Raw genomic sequence first — 16,553 nt, 5'->3', positions numbered from 1 at the left:
ACAGTGACATCCCAATCCACTTTCTCTTAAGTTGGGTTGAGTGATGGCACGTTCGAAGCTCGGGGCAGAACAGTGGATTTCCGTGCACACACACAGTCCCACCAACGACTGTAAGTGCGTCCACTCTCTTCATTTTACCAGATACGCCAGTTAAACTGACTGGTTTTAGTTTTCCTATGTATTCATTTTTGTGTCCTCTGAGAGAGGTGTGCTCAAGTGGTCAAGTAATTAAAAGCAAGAGGTAAAAAAGGAATAGAAAATCCCTTTCTGAGTTTGGTTTTGGGAAGTTTTGCATTTGCTATGTAACAAACCATCCCAAAAGGTAGCAGCTTAAACTCCCAGCCTTGCATTTATCACACAGGAGAGCAATTGTATTTGCGGTGGGGCTTGCGCATGCGTCCTCAGTCCGCTGCCCAGTCCGCTGCAGGCTGACTACCCTGACGTGGTCTCATCGGGCTGGCTGGTCCCTGCTCCCTATAGCTTCTCATCTTGTCCCAGACTAGCCCAAGCGTGTTCTCACAGTGGTGGCAGGGTCCTAAGACAGAGTGGGGACGTGAAGACTTCCTGGAACCCTGGCTTACAAGTTCTGCCAAACTCTGTTACTCTAAGGAAGACACAGGCTAGCTCAGTTCGGCGAGAGGAGAAGTGCAGAGTCTCGTGCAGGTGGGTGTGGATGCAGGGAGGGGAAGAATTGTGCCTCTTTCTGCAAACCACCTTAACTATGCTTAGCCACTCATAAAATAAGAACGACATTGTTATAAAAGGGACAAGATGTTCGAGGACGTGAGCCTACTGGAGTTATGCAGGAGCACTCCTAGGAGATAATGACTCTTCTTGGCACACACAACATGAGAGGACACCTGGTCCTATCACCGGGATACCTGATCTTATCACTATTCAGAACCACAGTCTGGTCCCAGCTGTCCAGTCAAAGCTTAATGCACTGCTGGTATAGAGAGAGAAGTACTGCATTTGAAATGACTTTTTTCCAACGTGTCCATTGCTTTGCTTTCCTTTTTCCAGATCTGCGGAGAGAAGGGTCACTTTCTCCAGTGACTTCACAGAAAATCACCTTGTTGCTGCAGTCCCCAGCGGTGAAGTTCATCACCAACCCCGAGTTCTTCACTGTACTACACGCCAATTATGTGAGTACTCTTGAATACAGGGGGGACCCACTTGGCTTCCATCAAAACTCAAAACACTCCTTTGCTAAGTTGTTTAAAGGATGAAAAAGGAAGGCGTTTTAACCCAGGCAAGACTGAAACCAAAACAAAACAAAACAACTCAGTCCACTCTTTCTATCTGGGAGTCTCCCAAAAAGGAGAAGAGCTGGATTTGGCAATGCTGTTGCTTCTTTGTTCTCATTAGGCACAAATGTATCAATATCAGTGAAAGTCCTTTGGAAACAGGTGTTTCTGTTACTGCTAAAATTTTATTTAAAGGAACAAGATTATGAAGTTGACAGAGTCCCCTCAGCCTGTATCATTTTATAAAATCACTTTCATTAAAGAAATGTTAAATTAGATTTCTCCTAGATAAATATCTAGTTTTCCCTTTAATGAAATGAGATGTTCAAATACCATACTTAAGTTATTTTTGCATATATAGTTTTTTTTTGTATTTTCAAGAAAGCAATTACATGCTTTCCCTATATTCATTAATTCTTCATTAGATAAACATTTTCTGTGGACAGATGCAGATCTAGGTGCTGGCCTCACAGACACAGCATGACAGCTGAACCGCACAAGCTCCCAATTTGTGGAGCAACAGACACGTACAAAGACTAGTCTGACGTGAGAGGACAGCACCCAACCTCAGGGAGGAATCAAATGCTCTGGAAACACCAAAGATACAGTCTAGGGGAGCATCCCCGAGGACAGGGCTGCTGAGCTGAGTCAGGAAGGTTGCAAGGGAGTGGGAAGAAGCTCCAGAGAGACGGAGAAAGGACGCAGCTATGAAGAGGCTCAGGGTTGGGTATGTGAGGTTGGGATGTGGTGACGGGCAAAGGTAGGAGGAAGGGCTGGAGAAGAAGTAGCAAAACTCAGGGGAAGTCATGAGAAGAAGCATAGCTATGCCTCAGAAGGCGGTAGGAACAAACAACAGTCCTAGGCATTTACATTACAGGATCAGGTGTTCGATTAAACATCTTCTCTATCAGAAGCGCCGAGACTGGGGGGCTATAAGGCTAGAGGCTGATCCAGTGTCACAAGTGAGAGATGATCGAGGCCCACCCTGGGGAAGGGGCTGGGAGGACAGAAAGGGGTCGGACCATGGTGATGGAGACAGGCAAGGGTGAGGACTCGAGAAAGTCGGAGTCTTTTCTGCTTTGGGCACCTGAGTTAGGGGTGAAATTACCTGCACCTGAGCAGGTGCAATTATTTGATTAGGTGACAGTGGGAGGAGACCAGTTTTTAGCAGGTTTTATTTGAGAAGCCTCTGGGACATCTGTTCGTTAGATTCAGAGTGGCTGCCTACTGGGGCAGGGATGAGTCACAAAGGGGGACAAGGATGCCAGATGTTGATGCCCTCAAGCACTGGGCACCAGGTGGCCCTGGCCAGGACGAGCCACGGCCCCACTCTGGCAGCAAGTGGGGTTGGCTTCCAGCCCTGTAGACCAGAAAATCATCATTTGGCACAACTAAAAACTCTGGAAACGTTTTCCTTTCTTCTCATCCCCATCCCCTCCACACAGAGAAGTTTGTGACAGACCTCTGAAGGCCAGTCTTAAGTCCCCAGGGACCCTAAATTAATCCTCCTTGTTATAGACGCAGAAGTGGAGCAAGGGAGGACTGGTGCAGGCAGAGAAGGGTGGAGAAGAGAAGGGGGCAATGCTCCCAGTGATGGAGGGAGACTGAGGAGAGCCCAGCCTAGCGCTGACTGGGGAGAAGGGGGAGGGGAGCCTTTGAGTGTCCCCCCCTGCCCCGCCCAGAATGTGACCGTATCAGAGGCTGAGGAAACACCCATACAGATCAAGCAGATCCATGTGTGTTTATCGTGCACATTTAATTTTTGAGCAAGATCTCCCCTTCTGAGGCTTCCCCCTCCATGCGCACAATAAATCACTGTGTTAGCAATCAGGTTACATTGCGATAAGGTGCTCAAGGTGTACTTGGTCTGTATTTTTCCTACCCCCTTCCCCCAACCCTCTATCCCAACCGGCCCTGACCCCCCTCTCAGGGTGCCTACCGAGTCTTCACCAGTAGCACCTGCTTAAAGCACATGATTCTGAAAGTCCGGCGGGACGCACGCAATTTCGAACGCTACCAGCACAACCGCGACTTGGTGAATTTCATCAACATGTTTGCAGACACGCGGCTGGAACTGCCCCGGGGCTGGGAGATCAAAACGGACCAGCAGGGAAAGGTGAGTGTGACTGACAGGTGGGCCTTTCAACAGCTCTTTATCTGAAGAAGACCCATGAGAAAGCGAGGGGTGGGGGAGATGAGTGAGGACAGGAAAGTCTGTGTCTCAGAGATGTGCCATCAGCTACCAGGAGGAAGAGAGGTTCCCGTCCTGCAGCAGGGTTTCTGTCCTGCGGCGTCCCCGGCCTCTTGCCCCCTGATGCCAATAGCATCAACACCAACTTGGGATATTGCTAGATGTTCCCTAGAGAGCAAATCATGCCCAGTTGAGAATTGCTGCCTATGTGTTTGGAAATTGAAACCAGAGTCTGTTCAATGACCTTTCTATGGTTATGCCTCCATAGACAGCTAACTCTCAGGGAATGAGATTATTAGTTAAGTGGGATTGACGTTATTAGATTACTTGTGGTGATTTTCCTAATAAGCCTTCAGTTCTCATTAAAACAGCCTGACAAATGGGCAGGGTATCTTGGGCCCATGTGATGTTACTGGCTTGCGTATTGCCTTTGTGTGACCTTAGCCAAAACTGATCTTTCCCAGGGATGCTTTGGAAGCCTTGCTGAGTTTGCTGCAGCAAAAATGTTCTTTCTTAATCATCACCAGTCACATCAATGTATTTATAGGACAGGCCAAACAGTTTATGAAAGACTTATCTCTGTGTAATATTTTTTTGAGAGGTGGGGTCTGTGGTAGAGAGAATCCCTCCCTTTTTTAGGGTCAAAGGAATCAGAAATTTTGTCAGTAGACATGTCTCAGTCTCTGTGAAGTTCAATGTGCCACAGTTCCCCAAAGTGGGCTGATAGGGTGCCATTGTCCCCTGGGAACCACAGGGGACCTCCTCCCCACAAACCCCTTAGCATGTCTCAGTACCTGGACTCTCTGAAGTGTGTGGAGAAAGAGTGTCCACTAATGCAAGTCTGTTACTCAGTAAGTCTGTATGACCGGGTCCTGTGTAGTTGGGTGAATTGGAAAAGGGTCTTGGGTGAGGGGTGTGCTTTGTGTAGTAGAAAAACCTTGAGAGCCAGAATCTGCTCCTAAGGACCTTCTCTTTTACTGGGTGTGTCCTCCACTTGGAGAATGACAGTGATTTATGCTGGGAGGACCTGAGGATGTGTGTTAGGGTGGGAAATAAATCCTGAGCCAGATAGAAAGGAAAGGAACCAGAGTGCCCGTGCCTCATCTTGGTGGTCTGTGGTCACCATATTTACATTATTACTTAACTAAGTTGTCAAGACTACACCACTAGGAATCAGTGAACGGAAAGGGTCATTATGGTTTATTATGCAAATAGCACACTAATGCAAACAACTTGCTTAGCCCAGATTTCCATAACTCCCTAAGTGCATACAGCTCTCACACTAGGATGCAAACACCCAGCAGAATGCTACGAAACCCCCCAGTGCCATCAGCCCTGTTTCTCCAGGGTGCATCACACTAGCAAAGAAACACAGTAGCTGAGACTTGCACCAAGAATTTTAGCCATTTTGAGGGCGCCTGGGTGGCTCAGTTGGTTAAGCGACTACCTTCAGCTCAGGTCATGATCCTGGAGTCCTGGGATCGAGTCCCGCATCAGGCTCCCAGCTCCACGAGTCTGCTTCTCCCTCTGACCTTCTCCTTGCTCATGCTCTCTCTCACTGTCTCTCTCTCTCTCAAATAAATAAATAAAATGTTTAAAAAAAAAATTTTAGCCATTTTGAAATGTATATTAGGGGATTTCTGGCAAAACATTTTCCCCCTAATTTTGTTCAGTGATATGGTACCATATATAAGAAAGAAGGAAGTCTGAATCTAAAATGAGAGGGCTTGAATTCTGCTTTCAGTTATGACACAAACCAGCTGTGTGACTAGGTACACACACATAAAATGGTCTAATTCTTTACTAATTGAGCACACACAGACTCAGAGTTGGCAAACAAAAACTTCTAAGAAGCATACCATGCACTGAATTGTTGCGGGGGTGGGGGAAGGGGAAGTAGCCTTCAATTAAAAATGTATTATCACAGGGGCACCTGGGTGGCTCAGTAGGTTAAGCCGCTGCCTTCGGCTCAGGTCATGATCTCAGAGTCCTGGGATCGAGCCCCGCATCGGGCGCTCTGCTCAGCAGGGGGCCTGCTTCCTCCTCTCTCTCTGCCTGCCTCTCTGCCTGCTTGTGATCTCTCTGTCAAATAAATAAATAAAATCTTTAAAAAAAAATGTATTATCACAATCCATAGGGTAGAGAGGAACAATGGAGGATAGTGGGGAAGGTGTACAAGGACTACCCCATTCCATTCTAAACACATGACCATGAGCAAGTTCCTTTACTGCTCTGAGCCTCACTTTGTCCGTCACAAAGTAGCAATAATTATTATTGCCTTCATGCCAGTTATAAAGAGTAAATAAGTGAATGTGGGCATCCATGATAATAGAGTAGATTAGTAATTCCTGCTGTTCTTCCTCTTGATGCTGTGGGAATTGTCCAATCCAAAAAAATGCAACATCGGACTGGCAACTGGAGAAAATACAAGAATACCTCATTGCTAAAGCCATCGATGATGGGAATAGGTTGAGAAGAACATTTGTGGACTGTCTCCTTCAGGCTCACCTCTCTGACTTGGAAAGAATGTGCACAGGAGCCTGGGATCTAGGAACAGCACTCACTGAAAAATCAGGGGGTCATAGCTTTCTATGCAAAAGACATTTTCACAGATGGCCAGAGAAGGTTCCAGAATGCCACAGCACCTTCTGGTTCCTCATTCTAGCCAATCTGCTTCTTGCTTTATTGACATGTGTGAAGACAACAGCCTTTGTTTTTAGTGTACGCCATGGTGGGCATAGAAGACCAGGGCTGGCTGTTTGATGTCTTTGAATGAATGATCATACCACAAAGGGGTTCAGGAACAGTGCTCTGAGAGTGGCACCACTTCGGGAGGACCAGAGTGAAGGCCCAAATGGCATCTGATTCATCCGTTGTCTTGGAAGTCTGAGAAAGGAGGTCATAGCCTTCTGCCAGCTTCGGTAGAGATTGGATGTGGACCTTAAGAAGGTTCCAGGCTTGAGTGAGGGGGAGGCTTATCATCCAGAGAAGGTGTGGGGCTGCAGGTGGTGGGCAGGGGAGGGTCTGCCTGTGGCCGGCATGCGACAGAGGCAGCCTCTACTAAGGAATGAACACACAACAGCAAAATGAACAGGAGCCTATGAAGAGACCCACTACTACATGAAGGAAACCGAACCTTTGAGAAAAAAAAAATCTTACAGTATAATTTCCTTCAGAAAATAAAAGAATTTAAAAGGCACCTGCCAATCATACACAAGATGGTTTAGGAGCACGTGGTTTCTATTGAGCAAGAAGAAGCAGCCACGAACTGAGAAAAGCTGAGAGGAGGTAGATGTAAGAAAACAGAACTACCATATGATCTGGAAATCCCACTTCTGAATATGTATCCGAAAAAATTGAAATCAAAATCTCAAAGAGATACCTGCATTGCTATGTTCCTCGAAGCGTTAGTAACAATAATCAGGCAACCTAAATGCCCACTGACAGATGAATGGGTAAAGAAAATGTGGTGTATAAGAAGGGAGGTAGGGGGTGTTAAACAGTGATGGGGGTTAAGGAGTACATGTGTTAGGAGGAGCACTGGGTGACATACGGGAGTGTCGAATCACGATATTGTACACTGGAAACTAATGTACTGTATGTTAACGAGCTGGAGTTAAACTAAAAACTTTTTAAAAGGTATGTTTGTAAATGTATGTGCAGAAGCATATGGGAATAGAACTGCTCCTAACTCAGTGAAACTGCACAGTGCATAATGTGTCTGTCAAGTAGCATCTTTCATTAAGATATTAGTGTTAAACAGGTGTTGGCGAGGTTGCGGAGAAAGGGGAGCCCTCTTGCACTGGTGGTGGAAATGCAAACTGGGGCAGCCACTCTGGAAAACAGTATGGAGGTTCCTCAAAAAGTTAAAAATAGAGCTACCCTACCATCCAGCTATTGCACTACTAGGTATTTACCCAAAGAATACAGAAATACTAATTCAAAGGGATACAGGCCCCAGTGTTTACAGCAGCAGCGTCAGCAATAGCCAAAGTATGGAAACAGCCCAAGTGCCCATCAACTGATAATACAGTGCAGTGTTACCAACCATAAAAAGGAATGCAATCTTGTCAGTTGCAAGGATGTGGATGGAACTAGAGTGCATTACGCTAAGCAAAATAAGTCTTGTCAAAGACAAATACTGTGTGATTTTACCTACGTGTGGAATTTAAGAAACAAAGTGAAAAAGCAGAGGGCGGGGGGAAAGAGGCAAACTGAGAAAGAGACTCTTAACTATAGAGAACAAACTGATTTTGTTTTTTGTTTTGTTTCGTTTTGTTTTTAAGATTTTATTTATTTGACAGAGAGAGATCACAAGCAGACGGAGAGGCAGGCAGAGAGAGAGAGAGAGGGAAGCAGGCTCCCTGCTGAGCAGAGAGCCCGATGTGGGCCTCGATCCCAGGACTCTGAGATCATGACCCGAGCCGAAGGCAGCGGCTTAACCCACTGAGCCACCCAGGCGCCCTGATTTTGTTTTTTTATTAGTATGTTAGCCACCATATAGTCATCAGTAGTTTTTTGATGCAGTGTTCCAAGATTCATTGTTCGCATATAACATGCCACGCTCTGTGCAATATGTGCCCGCCTTTTCAAACTCAACACCCAAAAAACTGGTGGTTACTAGGAGGGAGGTGAGTGGGAAGGGATGGGGGGAAATAGGTGATGGGGATTCTCCAGTGAACTTGTAATGAGCCCCAGGTGTTGCATGAAAGTGTTGAATCACTGTATTGTACACCTGAAATTAATATGATACTATGTCTTTTTTTTTTTTTAAGATTTTATTTATTTGACAGAGAGAGAGAGAGATCACAAGTAGGTGGAGAGGCAGGCAGAGAGAGAGAGAGAGGAGGAAGCAGGCTCCCCACTGAGCAGAGAGCCTGATACGGGGCTCGATCCCAGGACCCTGGGATCACGACCTGAGCTGAAGGCAGAGGCTTTAACCCACTGAGCCACCCAGGTGCCCCAATATGATACTATGTCTTAACTGGAATTCGAAAACTTATTTAAAAAAAGAAAATGTGGTATATACGTATAGTGGAACATTATTCAGTGTTCCTTAAAAATGAAGGATGAACCTGGAGGACATTATGCTCTGTGAAATTAGCCAGTCACAGAGGGACAAGTACTGCATAATTCCCCTTACGGGAAGTATTTGGAAATAGCCTCAGAGTGACAGAGCAGGATGGCGGCGGCCAGGGCTGGGGCAGGAGGAAATGGGGAGTTTGGGTTCAATGGGTGCAGTTTCAGTTATACAAGATGAGAAAGTTCTAGAGACCCGCTGTACAGACTTGTGTTAACAATACTGTTCTGCTCTGTGCACTTAATACCATACGGCTAAAATTTTGTTAGAGAATAAGTGATTAAGTCTCACATGTTCTTCTAAAATTAAAAAAAAAAAAGGCTGAAAGTAAACGTTTTAAGATCGCAAGGAAGAACAACATGTAATAGCATAGGGATAAAAGCGAGCAGAACTGATGCTATTTAAAAATCCGATCACTGAGAGAGAACATGGAAACGACCTCCAAAATGGGGGAAGAAACCAGATCGCAAACAGGGAGGGGTAAGTTGAAAATAAATAAATAAATAAATAAATAAATAAATAAATAAATAAATAAAAGCAAAAAGACCATATCTCTTTCTCAGCCAGGCCTGTCCTAACCATTTTATTTAATACCAAAAGCACCCAAGATCCCCAACCCATGTGCTCCCCCATATAAGTTATATACTTGTTAGATTTATTGTTTTGTCTGTTTCTCCTGACAAGATTTTGAGCTCCTTGAGAGCAGGGATCTTTGCTCATTGATGAAACCCCAAGGGCTTAGAATATTCCTAGCATATAATTACCACTCAGTTAAAATCTCTGTTGGGGAATGGTTTAGGGATGTTCCTAAAGAAGAAACCAGAATAATAGGTAGAACAACAAAAATTAAATTTGGGGAAATATAAAAATTCACTTATTAAATATTGAAAATAAAATTTTGTGCTCTAAAATAAATTGTTCAGGTAGGCAGATTAATGGGGCTCGCTGAGCTATATTAAAATTAATTAAAATTCTATACACATACTCTGGAATTATCTTTAAATGGGGATTTTTTTAAAAATCTTATCAGTATATAGCCATGATAATATGAAAGTTACCTTAAAAAGAATAAAAATCAGGCAAGCTTAAAATTTTCCATCCATGAAACTCAACTACAGAAATTCACAGAGCAAGGAGTACAGGTTATTGATGAGAAAAATTTGCAGCCCCCAAATTCTATATCCAAACAAATTGGTGTCATTCAAGTGTGAAAATACTAGAAAAACCACCTTACATGCAGGATTACATGTACTCTCTTGCCTGTCCAAAGAAAACACCAAAATCCATTCCCCCGATGACTTACAAATGAAGCAGAACAGGAAATCAATAATGGAGAAAACAGTATAAAAGGACTATGGTGGTGAATATTTAAATCAATCAAATATGTGAATGTAAGTGTAAATAATTGTTAAAATGCTTTAAAATATTTTGAAAAAGATTCAATAAAATATGGGAGAATATGTATAACAAAAATGGAAAAATTGAATAACAACTATCTGAATCATATTCCTAACCTAAAATAAAATGGACAAGGGAAGAGGGCCAGTGAACAGGGCAAGGAAAGTTGTGCCAATGTTCATAGTTGAGTAATTTGAAAAACAATGGCTAAATATAGTTATTTGATCAACTTAGAAGACAATTGTTTGTACCATTGAAAGCAAGATTTTTCTGTTTCAAATTTCTACCAAAATAAGATCAAGCAAAATACGGTTTACCTAGCAAAATACCCCAAAAATCCACCAGGAAGCAAAAAAATTGGAAATAACCAAAATAAAATAACAAAAGTACAGCCGAGCGTAATAGTCATAGTGATAGGTAGAAATAGGATAAACTTATGTACCAAAAAGGAAAACACTTTCAGATTTGGTAACAAACAGATCCAGCTTAGTAAAAGACATACCCAAGAAATGATTCAAAGTTTAAAAAATAAAAGAATAAATATTAATAGAATGTAAAAACCATAACAAGAAAATCAGTGGTGGTATATTAATATCATAGAAAGAAGAGTTCAAATTCACACCATTAAATGGAGTCAAATAAGATTTTTTATAAATCAAAGGCACAACTAAAATAAAGATACATTATTCATATATATTATGAGCCAAATAGCATCATATCATACATAAAGAAAACTAAAAGAGAAATACAAAAGGAAATTAAAAAATGCATTGTAGGAAAATGAGTTTTATATCTATCAGTTTGACAGAAGGACAAAATAAGTCAGGATTTGAATAATATAGTTTTGTAATAATGGATATATATTATTTTGTTAAAAATAGACTTTATGTAGTAGACCTTAATTACATACAATTTTTATTTGTCAATTATACCTCAATAAGGGTAGAAAAAAATAGAAGTTATATGAATGGATAAACAAAATGTGGTATCACCCATACAATGGAAGATTATGCATCCTTGAGAAGCAGTGAAATTCTGACACATGCTACAGCATGAATGGACCTTGAAAATATCATGCTAAGTTAAACAAGTCAGAAACAAAAGGACAAATATTTTATCTCACATGAGGTATCTAAAAATAGTGAAATTCATAGAGACAGAAAGTAGAATAGAGATTCCCAGGGTTTGGGGGAAGGAAGTAATGAGGAGTTTGTCCTTAATGAGTACAGAGTTTCAGTTTAAGAAGATGAAAAACTTCAGGAGATGAGCAATGGTGACGGTTACATGACAATGAGAATGTATTTAATGCCACTAAACTGTATACTTAAAACTGATTAAAATGGCAAAATTTACGTTTTGTACATTTTACCACAATTTTCTTAAAAAAATAAAAAAACAGTTTATAACTCCTTTATGAGATCCTTGGAGCTTTTTTTTAATAAATGATAATATTTTATAACACAAAGGAAACAGAAAAGCATAAAATACTCATGTTGCATTCCATGGCCGTAAGCAATAGAGCTAAATTTTAAACAACAAATTTAGAGTCAGTCAGGAAAAGACATACTGTATGATTTCATTCCGTGTGGAATTTAAGAAATGAAACAGATGAACATGGGAGGGAAAAGAGAGGCAAACCATAAAGCAGACTCGTAATGATAGAGAAGAAACTGAGGGTTGATGAGGGTTGGCACTTGTGATGAGCACTGGGTGTTTTTTCTAAGTGATGAATCACTGAATTCTACTCCTGAAATTAATTAATATTGTACCACATATTAATTAACTAACCCATAAAACTGTGAGAAAATGTTTGGCGTCCCCTGTAAGCAATAATTCAGCATCATTTACCATTCAGCATTTCTAAGGGGTCTTTCAAATACTCCACATTTATAAAGTCCATGAAAAGCACTCGTGGACTTATGATGAGGATAAGAAGGTAATTTGTTAATATAGACCAATAAGCAAATTTTTTCTAATTTTAACCCAGTAATTAACTCAACTTTTAGGAATTTATACTAAAGAATTGCCACATATGCACTAATAACAAGAAACCCATTTAACTTTAATTTATAAACTTGCAGGCATATAGTTCAATAATAAAAAGACCCCTTGACATATTGACTTCAGCTTATACTTGTGTGTTTAAAATCTCATGTTATAGAAACACGTTGATAAATGGTTTTGGTTTTTTTTTTACTCACATTTTTTCTTCTTCAGATTCTTTACTCATCTTTTCGATATCACCAGTGCCACTTTTGAAACACCGAACCCAGTTTTTCAGGGCACATCATCTTTAGTCCCATCCAGATTGGACATACAGACTTTTTTTACTTTTATTTTATATTTCTAAGATTTTATTTATTTATTTGAGAGACAGAGAGCACAAGCAGGGGGAGGGGCAGAGGAAGAAGAAGACTTCCCACTGAGGGGAAGCCCAACTAGAGGCTGATCTCAAGACCCTGAGATCACAACTTGAACCGAAGGCAGATACTTAAGGCACTGAGCCACCCAGATGCCCCCAAATAGGCCTTTTTGAATCTGTGTGGAATGCTGTCCTGGGAATTTTACAGCAAGTCACAGATACTGAGTCACATGATATTAGGGGAGTTAATCTCCTATATGTCCTGTGGAGGTAACTTTTGGTCCCCATAATGAAAGCACTTCCTGTATCACTTTTTATAGAGCTCTTTAACAAAAGAGACTTGTTTGCAAGGACATGTAATACTTGAAATTATAAGCTCATACTTCCCAAGAATAATTTTTACATCTGTATTTGACTTGGACTACCTATGTGAGGTGGCATCTGAGTGCGTCTACAATGAGCAATGATTGAGGTCTTTAAGAGGAAGTCACCTTCACCAAACATTACATTTTGTTCAAGATAGTATTTGAAAGATTGTTTAGTAGTACAAAAGGGGTTTTTTTCCTGAGAAGGTACCAATTTTATGAGAGGTAATTTTAGATTTAGAGAATAACTTTTGTCACATATTGGAACATGTACAGTAATCAGACATGCTGCAAAGATTTACGAACAAGAATGTTTATTGAAGCATTATTTTTAAAACAGTAAAAAAGTAAAATGTCCAATGATAGAGGGTACCAAAATTACTATACATCCATCAAGGTATATACCTGCTAAAATTGTGTTAAAAGAATGTCTGATAACTTAGGGAAATTCTCATAAAATAGGAGATGGAAAAAAATCTTCTAACAAAATTGTAGGTGCCGCTGTGGGGAAAATATGTAAATATTTGTATATTTGCATGAGAAAAGAAAAACTGGTGGAAAGGTCACCATAATATTTTGATGATTACCCTTGGATTGTGATATTTGAGGTAATTTTGATTTTCTTCTTACTTTTTTATCCTTTTAAATTTTTTTCTCAATGAGACTGCTAATTCTATAATCAAAGAAAGAGACTTTATTTTTAAAATAAAATGTTTCATGAATTATTACTAGTGTTATTTTAATACACTGAAGGCTCTATTTCTCTTACTTTCCACGGTGAGTAAAGTGTTATGACCACGAGTCTGTAACTCCGCTGTGAAGTGTTTATCAGTGACTGGCATGCCCCCATCTTCCATCTAGTTTTGAGCAGATAAAAAGGAGGGTCAGAAATAAACTCAAAGACTGAGCTCTGTAGCACTCCCTTACTTTATTGACCTCACTCTGGCTCGTTCTCATGCAGTGCGCTTTTTTACTGGTCTATCTGCAGTCTTTCTTCGTGGACCACAACAGTCGAGCTACCACTTTCATTGACCCCCGAATCCCTCTTCAGAACGGGCGTCTCCCCAACCACCTGACCCACCGACAGCACCTGCAGAGGCTTCGGAGCTACAGCGCTGGAGAGGTAACCCCCCCCCCTTCCCGCCAGGTTCATGGTTCCACAGGCCTTGGTCCGTTTTCGTGACTGGGATCTAGGATTGCCTGCTCCCCAAAGGGCTCTGCCATATCCCCACTGGTCTTTAGAAGAATTCAGAGTCAGGGACACCCACTGAACTCCATAGACCCATCTTCAGACCGCCTTCCTTCTGCCTTCCGTTTTGTCCTAACAGTCGCCACTGTGTCTAGCTTAAGGGACATGGAAAATGCAGGCTCAGGAGACCCGCACACCAGTCCTGGACTGTGCTTCCTTAGGCCTGCCAGTCACATGTGAATTCCTAAACGATCCTAAGGATATGACTGACATTAAACTTTGGGCTCTTCATAGATCCCGGAGAAGACATCAGTACCAAGACATGCATGGAGCAAAAACTGGGGGAAATCCACTGGGGACATGAATACTCTCTCTGCATCCTACCACGTGCTCTTTCCTGGTTTATATCTTTAGTCACTGCCTATGGTCACCTTCTGTTGAATCGTGAAACTGTCCTTCTTAAACATTATGGGCATTGCCTTTCTCAAGTACTATCTCTTTATCCCATACCCTTTCCTGGCCTCCCTTCTCAAACCAAAACTCCAAACATAGCTCTTTTCTACTTCTAGTCCGTTCCTGGCAATACTTTAAGTAAATCCCTTACTGATGTTTCCCAGGTATCAGTACCATCCTGGAGACCAGCAGGATCTCAGGAGGTGGTGGCCACTGAGAACCCTTTCTCGTAAAACAGCCTGTTGTGTTGGATTACAATGAGGCAAAAAATGAAGTAGTACAGGGTAAAAGAAGAAGTTGTGTATGTGTGTGTGTGTGTATGTGTGTGTGTGCGCGTGCACGCGCATGTGTGCGGCTCCCCACTGCCCCCGCATCATTCCAGGGAGAACTAGGGTGAATGTCTCAGGAGAAATGGGGAAAATAACAATCCACCTGGCAGCCTCAGACAGCAAGTCTCAAGGGAAGAGCTTGTTCCTGACCTATTGGTACCAGTTTACTACTCTTTTAGGGGAAGCATCTGTATCCTGACAGGCCTAACACTTCCCAACCGAGGGCGCTCACGGTATAATGCCAGTGTGAGAAAACGGATTTCTCTTTCATGGGTCATCTTGGGTTTTGTTTTAGGATACTGCTGAAAACATGCTGATTCTTTCGTTCTGCGTATATGTAAAATGTGCACCTGACCATGCAGAGAAAAATATTATGCATTCCCGCAGGTTACGTGGGTGTCAGGAGCACAGATAGCAAGACATTCTGCAGCTGCCATGCTCGCAGATGACAAAAAGCAGCGCCCAACTTCCCGGCTCAACAGGCATTGATTGTATCCCTCTCTGGTGGCACTCACTTATAACACTTCAGAAAGTATGGCATTTATGAGATCATAGTGGATAAACTCAAGATTCTGAATCAACTTGAAATATGCCATTTAATTTATTTAAAATATCCAAGGTCTTTAGTATTATTAAGGCGATTTCATTGTTACGAGAGATGAACCACATTTGATAAAAGAAGCTGAGTCCTCAAGTCAGGTTCACTGTCAATAAAATGAAAAGGTAGGTTCCTCCTACCTCCTACCTACCTAAGGTAAACCCCCTAAAGCTCTAGATCTCTTACATGTATAAGAAAGTAACCTGAAAATACAAGTATTAAGACATTTCTGTTGAAATGAGATTCAAGTCATGAGTGCCACTTGCCTTACCCTCTCTGAAACACTTACTTAATCTGACTGAAGAGCCCAAGCGCGGTTACACTGAATAGCAACATTAATGACAGAGTCCCACCTGCATCAGCCAAGAAAGACTGTAACACTTAACGAAGAATGGTGACAGGGCATACGTGTGCCTCAGCCATCTGCATTCTTCCTAATTCATTCACTCTCCCACTGACTCAGTTGATCAGGTTTTTAAACCCATCCCATCCCTCCGCACATCCCCTGGTCGCTTTGCGCTGACACAAGGAGAAACCGAGAAAAGCTGGGAGGCAGAGAATCGCTCATTGGGGTAGCATTCCAGAGAAAACAAAGACCCAGCGTCTATGAAAATCAGTTTCTGGTTCGTCCTGCTGTGAAAGCCCAGAGCCCAGGGAATGAGACGACAGGAGGATCTTGGTATAAAAACAGGAGGAGGGGGTGGTGGGAAATGTTAATTGTGTTTGCTGTGATATGATTTTGCTCAGCAAACATCGATTAAGTGTGTGGCTTGCTATGAGCACTGTGGAATGCAAAGAAGTATGAGATATGATCCCTGCCTTGGGGGATTTTATAGCCTGTGTTTGAAGCCAGGCCAGAAAACACAGAGTTAAGTATCAAGAACAATTAGAATATGATTGCGTGCCAAGAGAGATGTTAGGACAAGTGCCACAGAAGTTCAAAAGAGGCCAAGGAAAGACATCTTTAAAGTTAACGTACTTGACCTAACCGTAGTATCTAGCCAGGTACAAAGGAAGAGGAAGGGCCACCCCACAGAGAGCCCGCGTGAGCAGAGGTGCAGCGGTAGGGTCGAGAAAGGGCAGTAAAGAGACAACGAATATATCACTGTGACCAGAATAGGGTTTCCACTTGTGTTTTGTCTTGGTTTTTTATTTATTTATTATTTTTTAAAATTTTTTTATTTATATTTATATATTTTATTTATTTTTTTCTTTTATTATTTATTTATTTATTTAAATTATATTTATTTTTTATTATTTTTATGTATTATTTATTTATTATTACTTTATTACTTTTTCCGTGTTCCAAGATTCATTTTTTAGGCACCACACCCAGTGCTC

The 16,553-nt window shown here is 41.8% G+C and overlaps 1 protein-coding gene across 3 annotated transcripts in view; it reads left to right on the top strand.

The window, feature by feature from the left end:
• The window catches only part of HECW1 (HECT, C2 and WW domain containing E3 ubiquitin protein ligase 1), a 460,020-nt gene that overhangs the window by 374,114 nt on the left and 69,353 nt on the right, over positions 1 to 16,553 (top strand). For all 3 annotated transcript variants that reach the window (XM_047695808.1, XM_047695806.1, XM_047695807.1), the window contains 3 exons: positions 1,024 to 1,145; positions 3,178 to 3,363; positions 13,632 to 13,766. In XM_047695808.1, the coding sequence (XP_047551764.1) occupies positions 1,024 to 1,145; positions 3,178 to 3,363; positions 13,632 to 13,766 (443 nt within the window). The remainder of the gene's footprint in view (positions 1 to 1,023; positions 1,146 to 3,177; positions 3,364 to 13,631; positions 13,767 to 16,553) is intronic.

This window comes from Lutra lutra, chromosome 11 (genome assembly GCF_902655055.1).
Source record: "Lutra lutra chromosome 11, mLutLut1.2, whole genome shotgun sequence".
NCBI lineage: Eukaryota > Metazoa > Chordata > Mammalia > Carnivora > Mustelidae > Lutra > Lutra lutra.
Note: the sequence above shows the minus strand (reverse complement) of the source record. Positions and strands in the feature narration are given on the sequence as shown.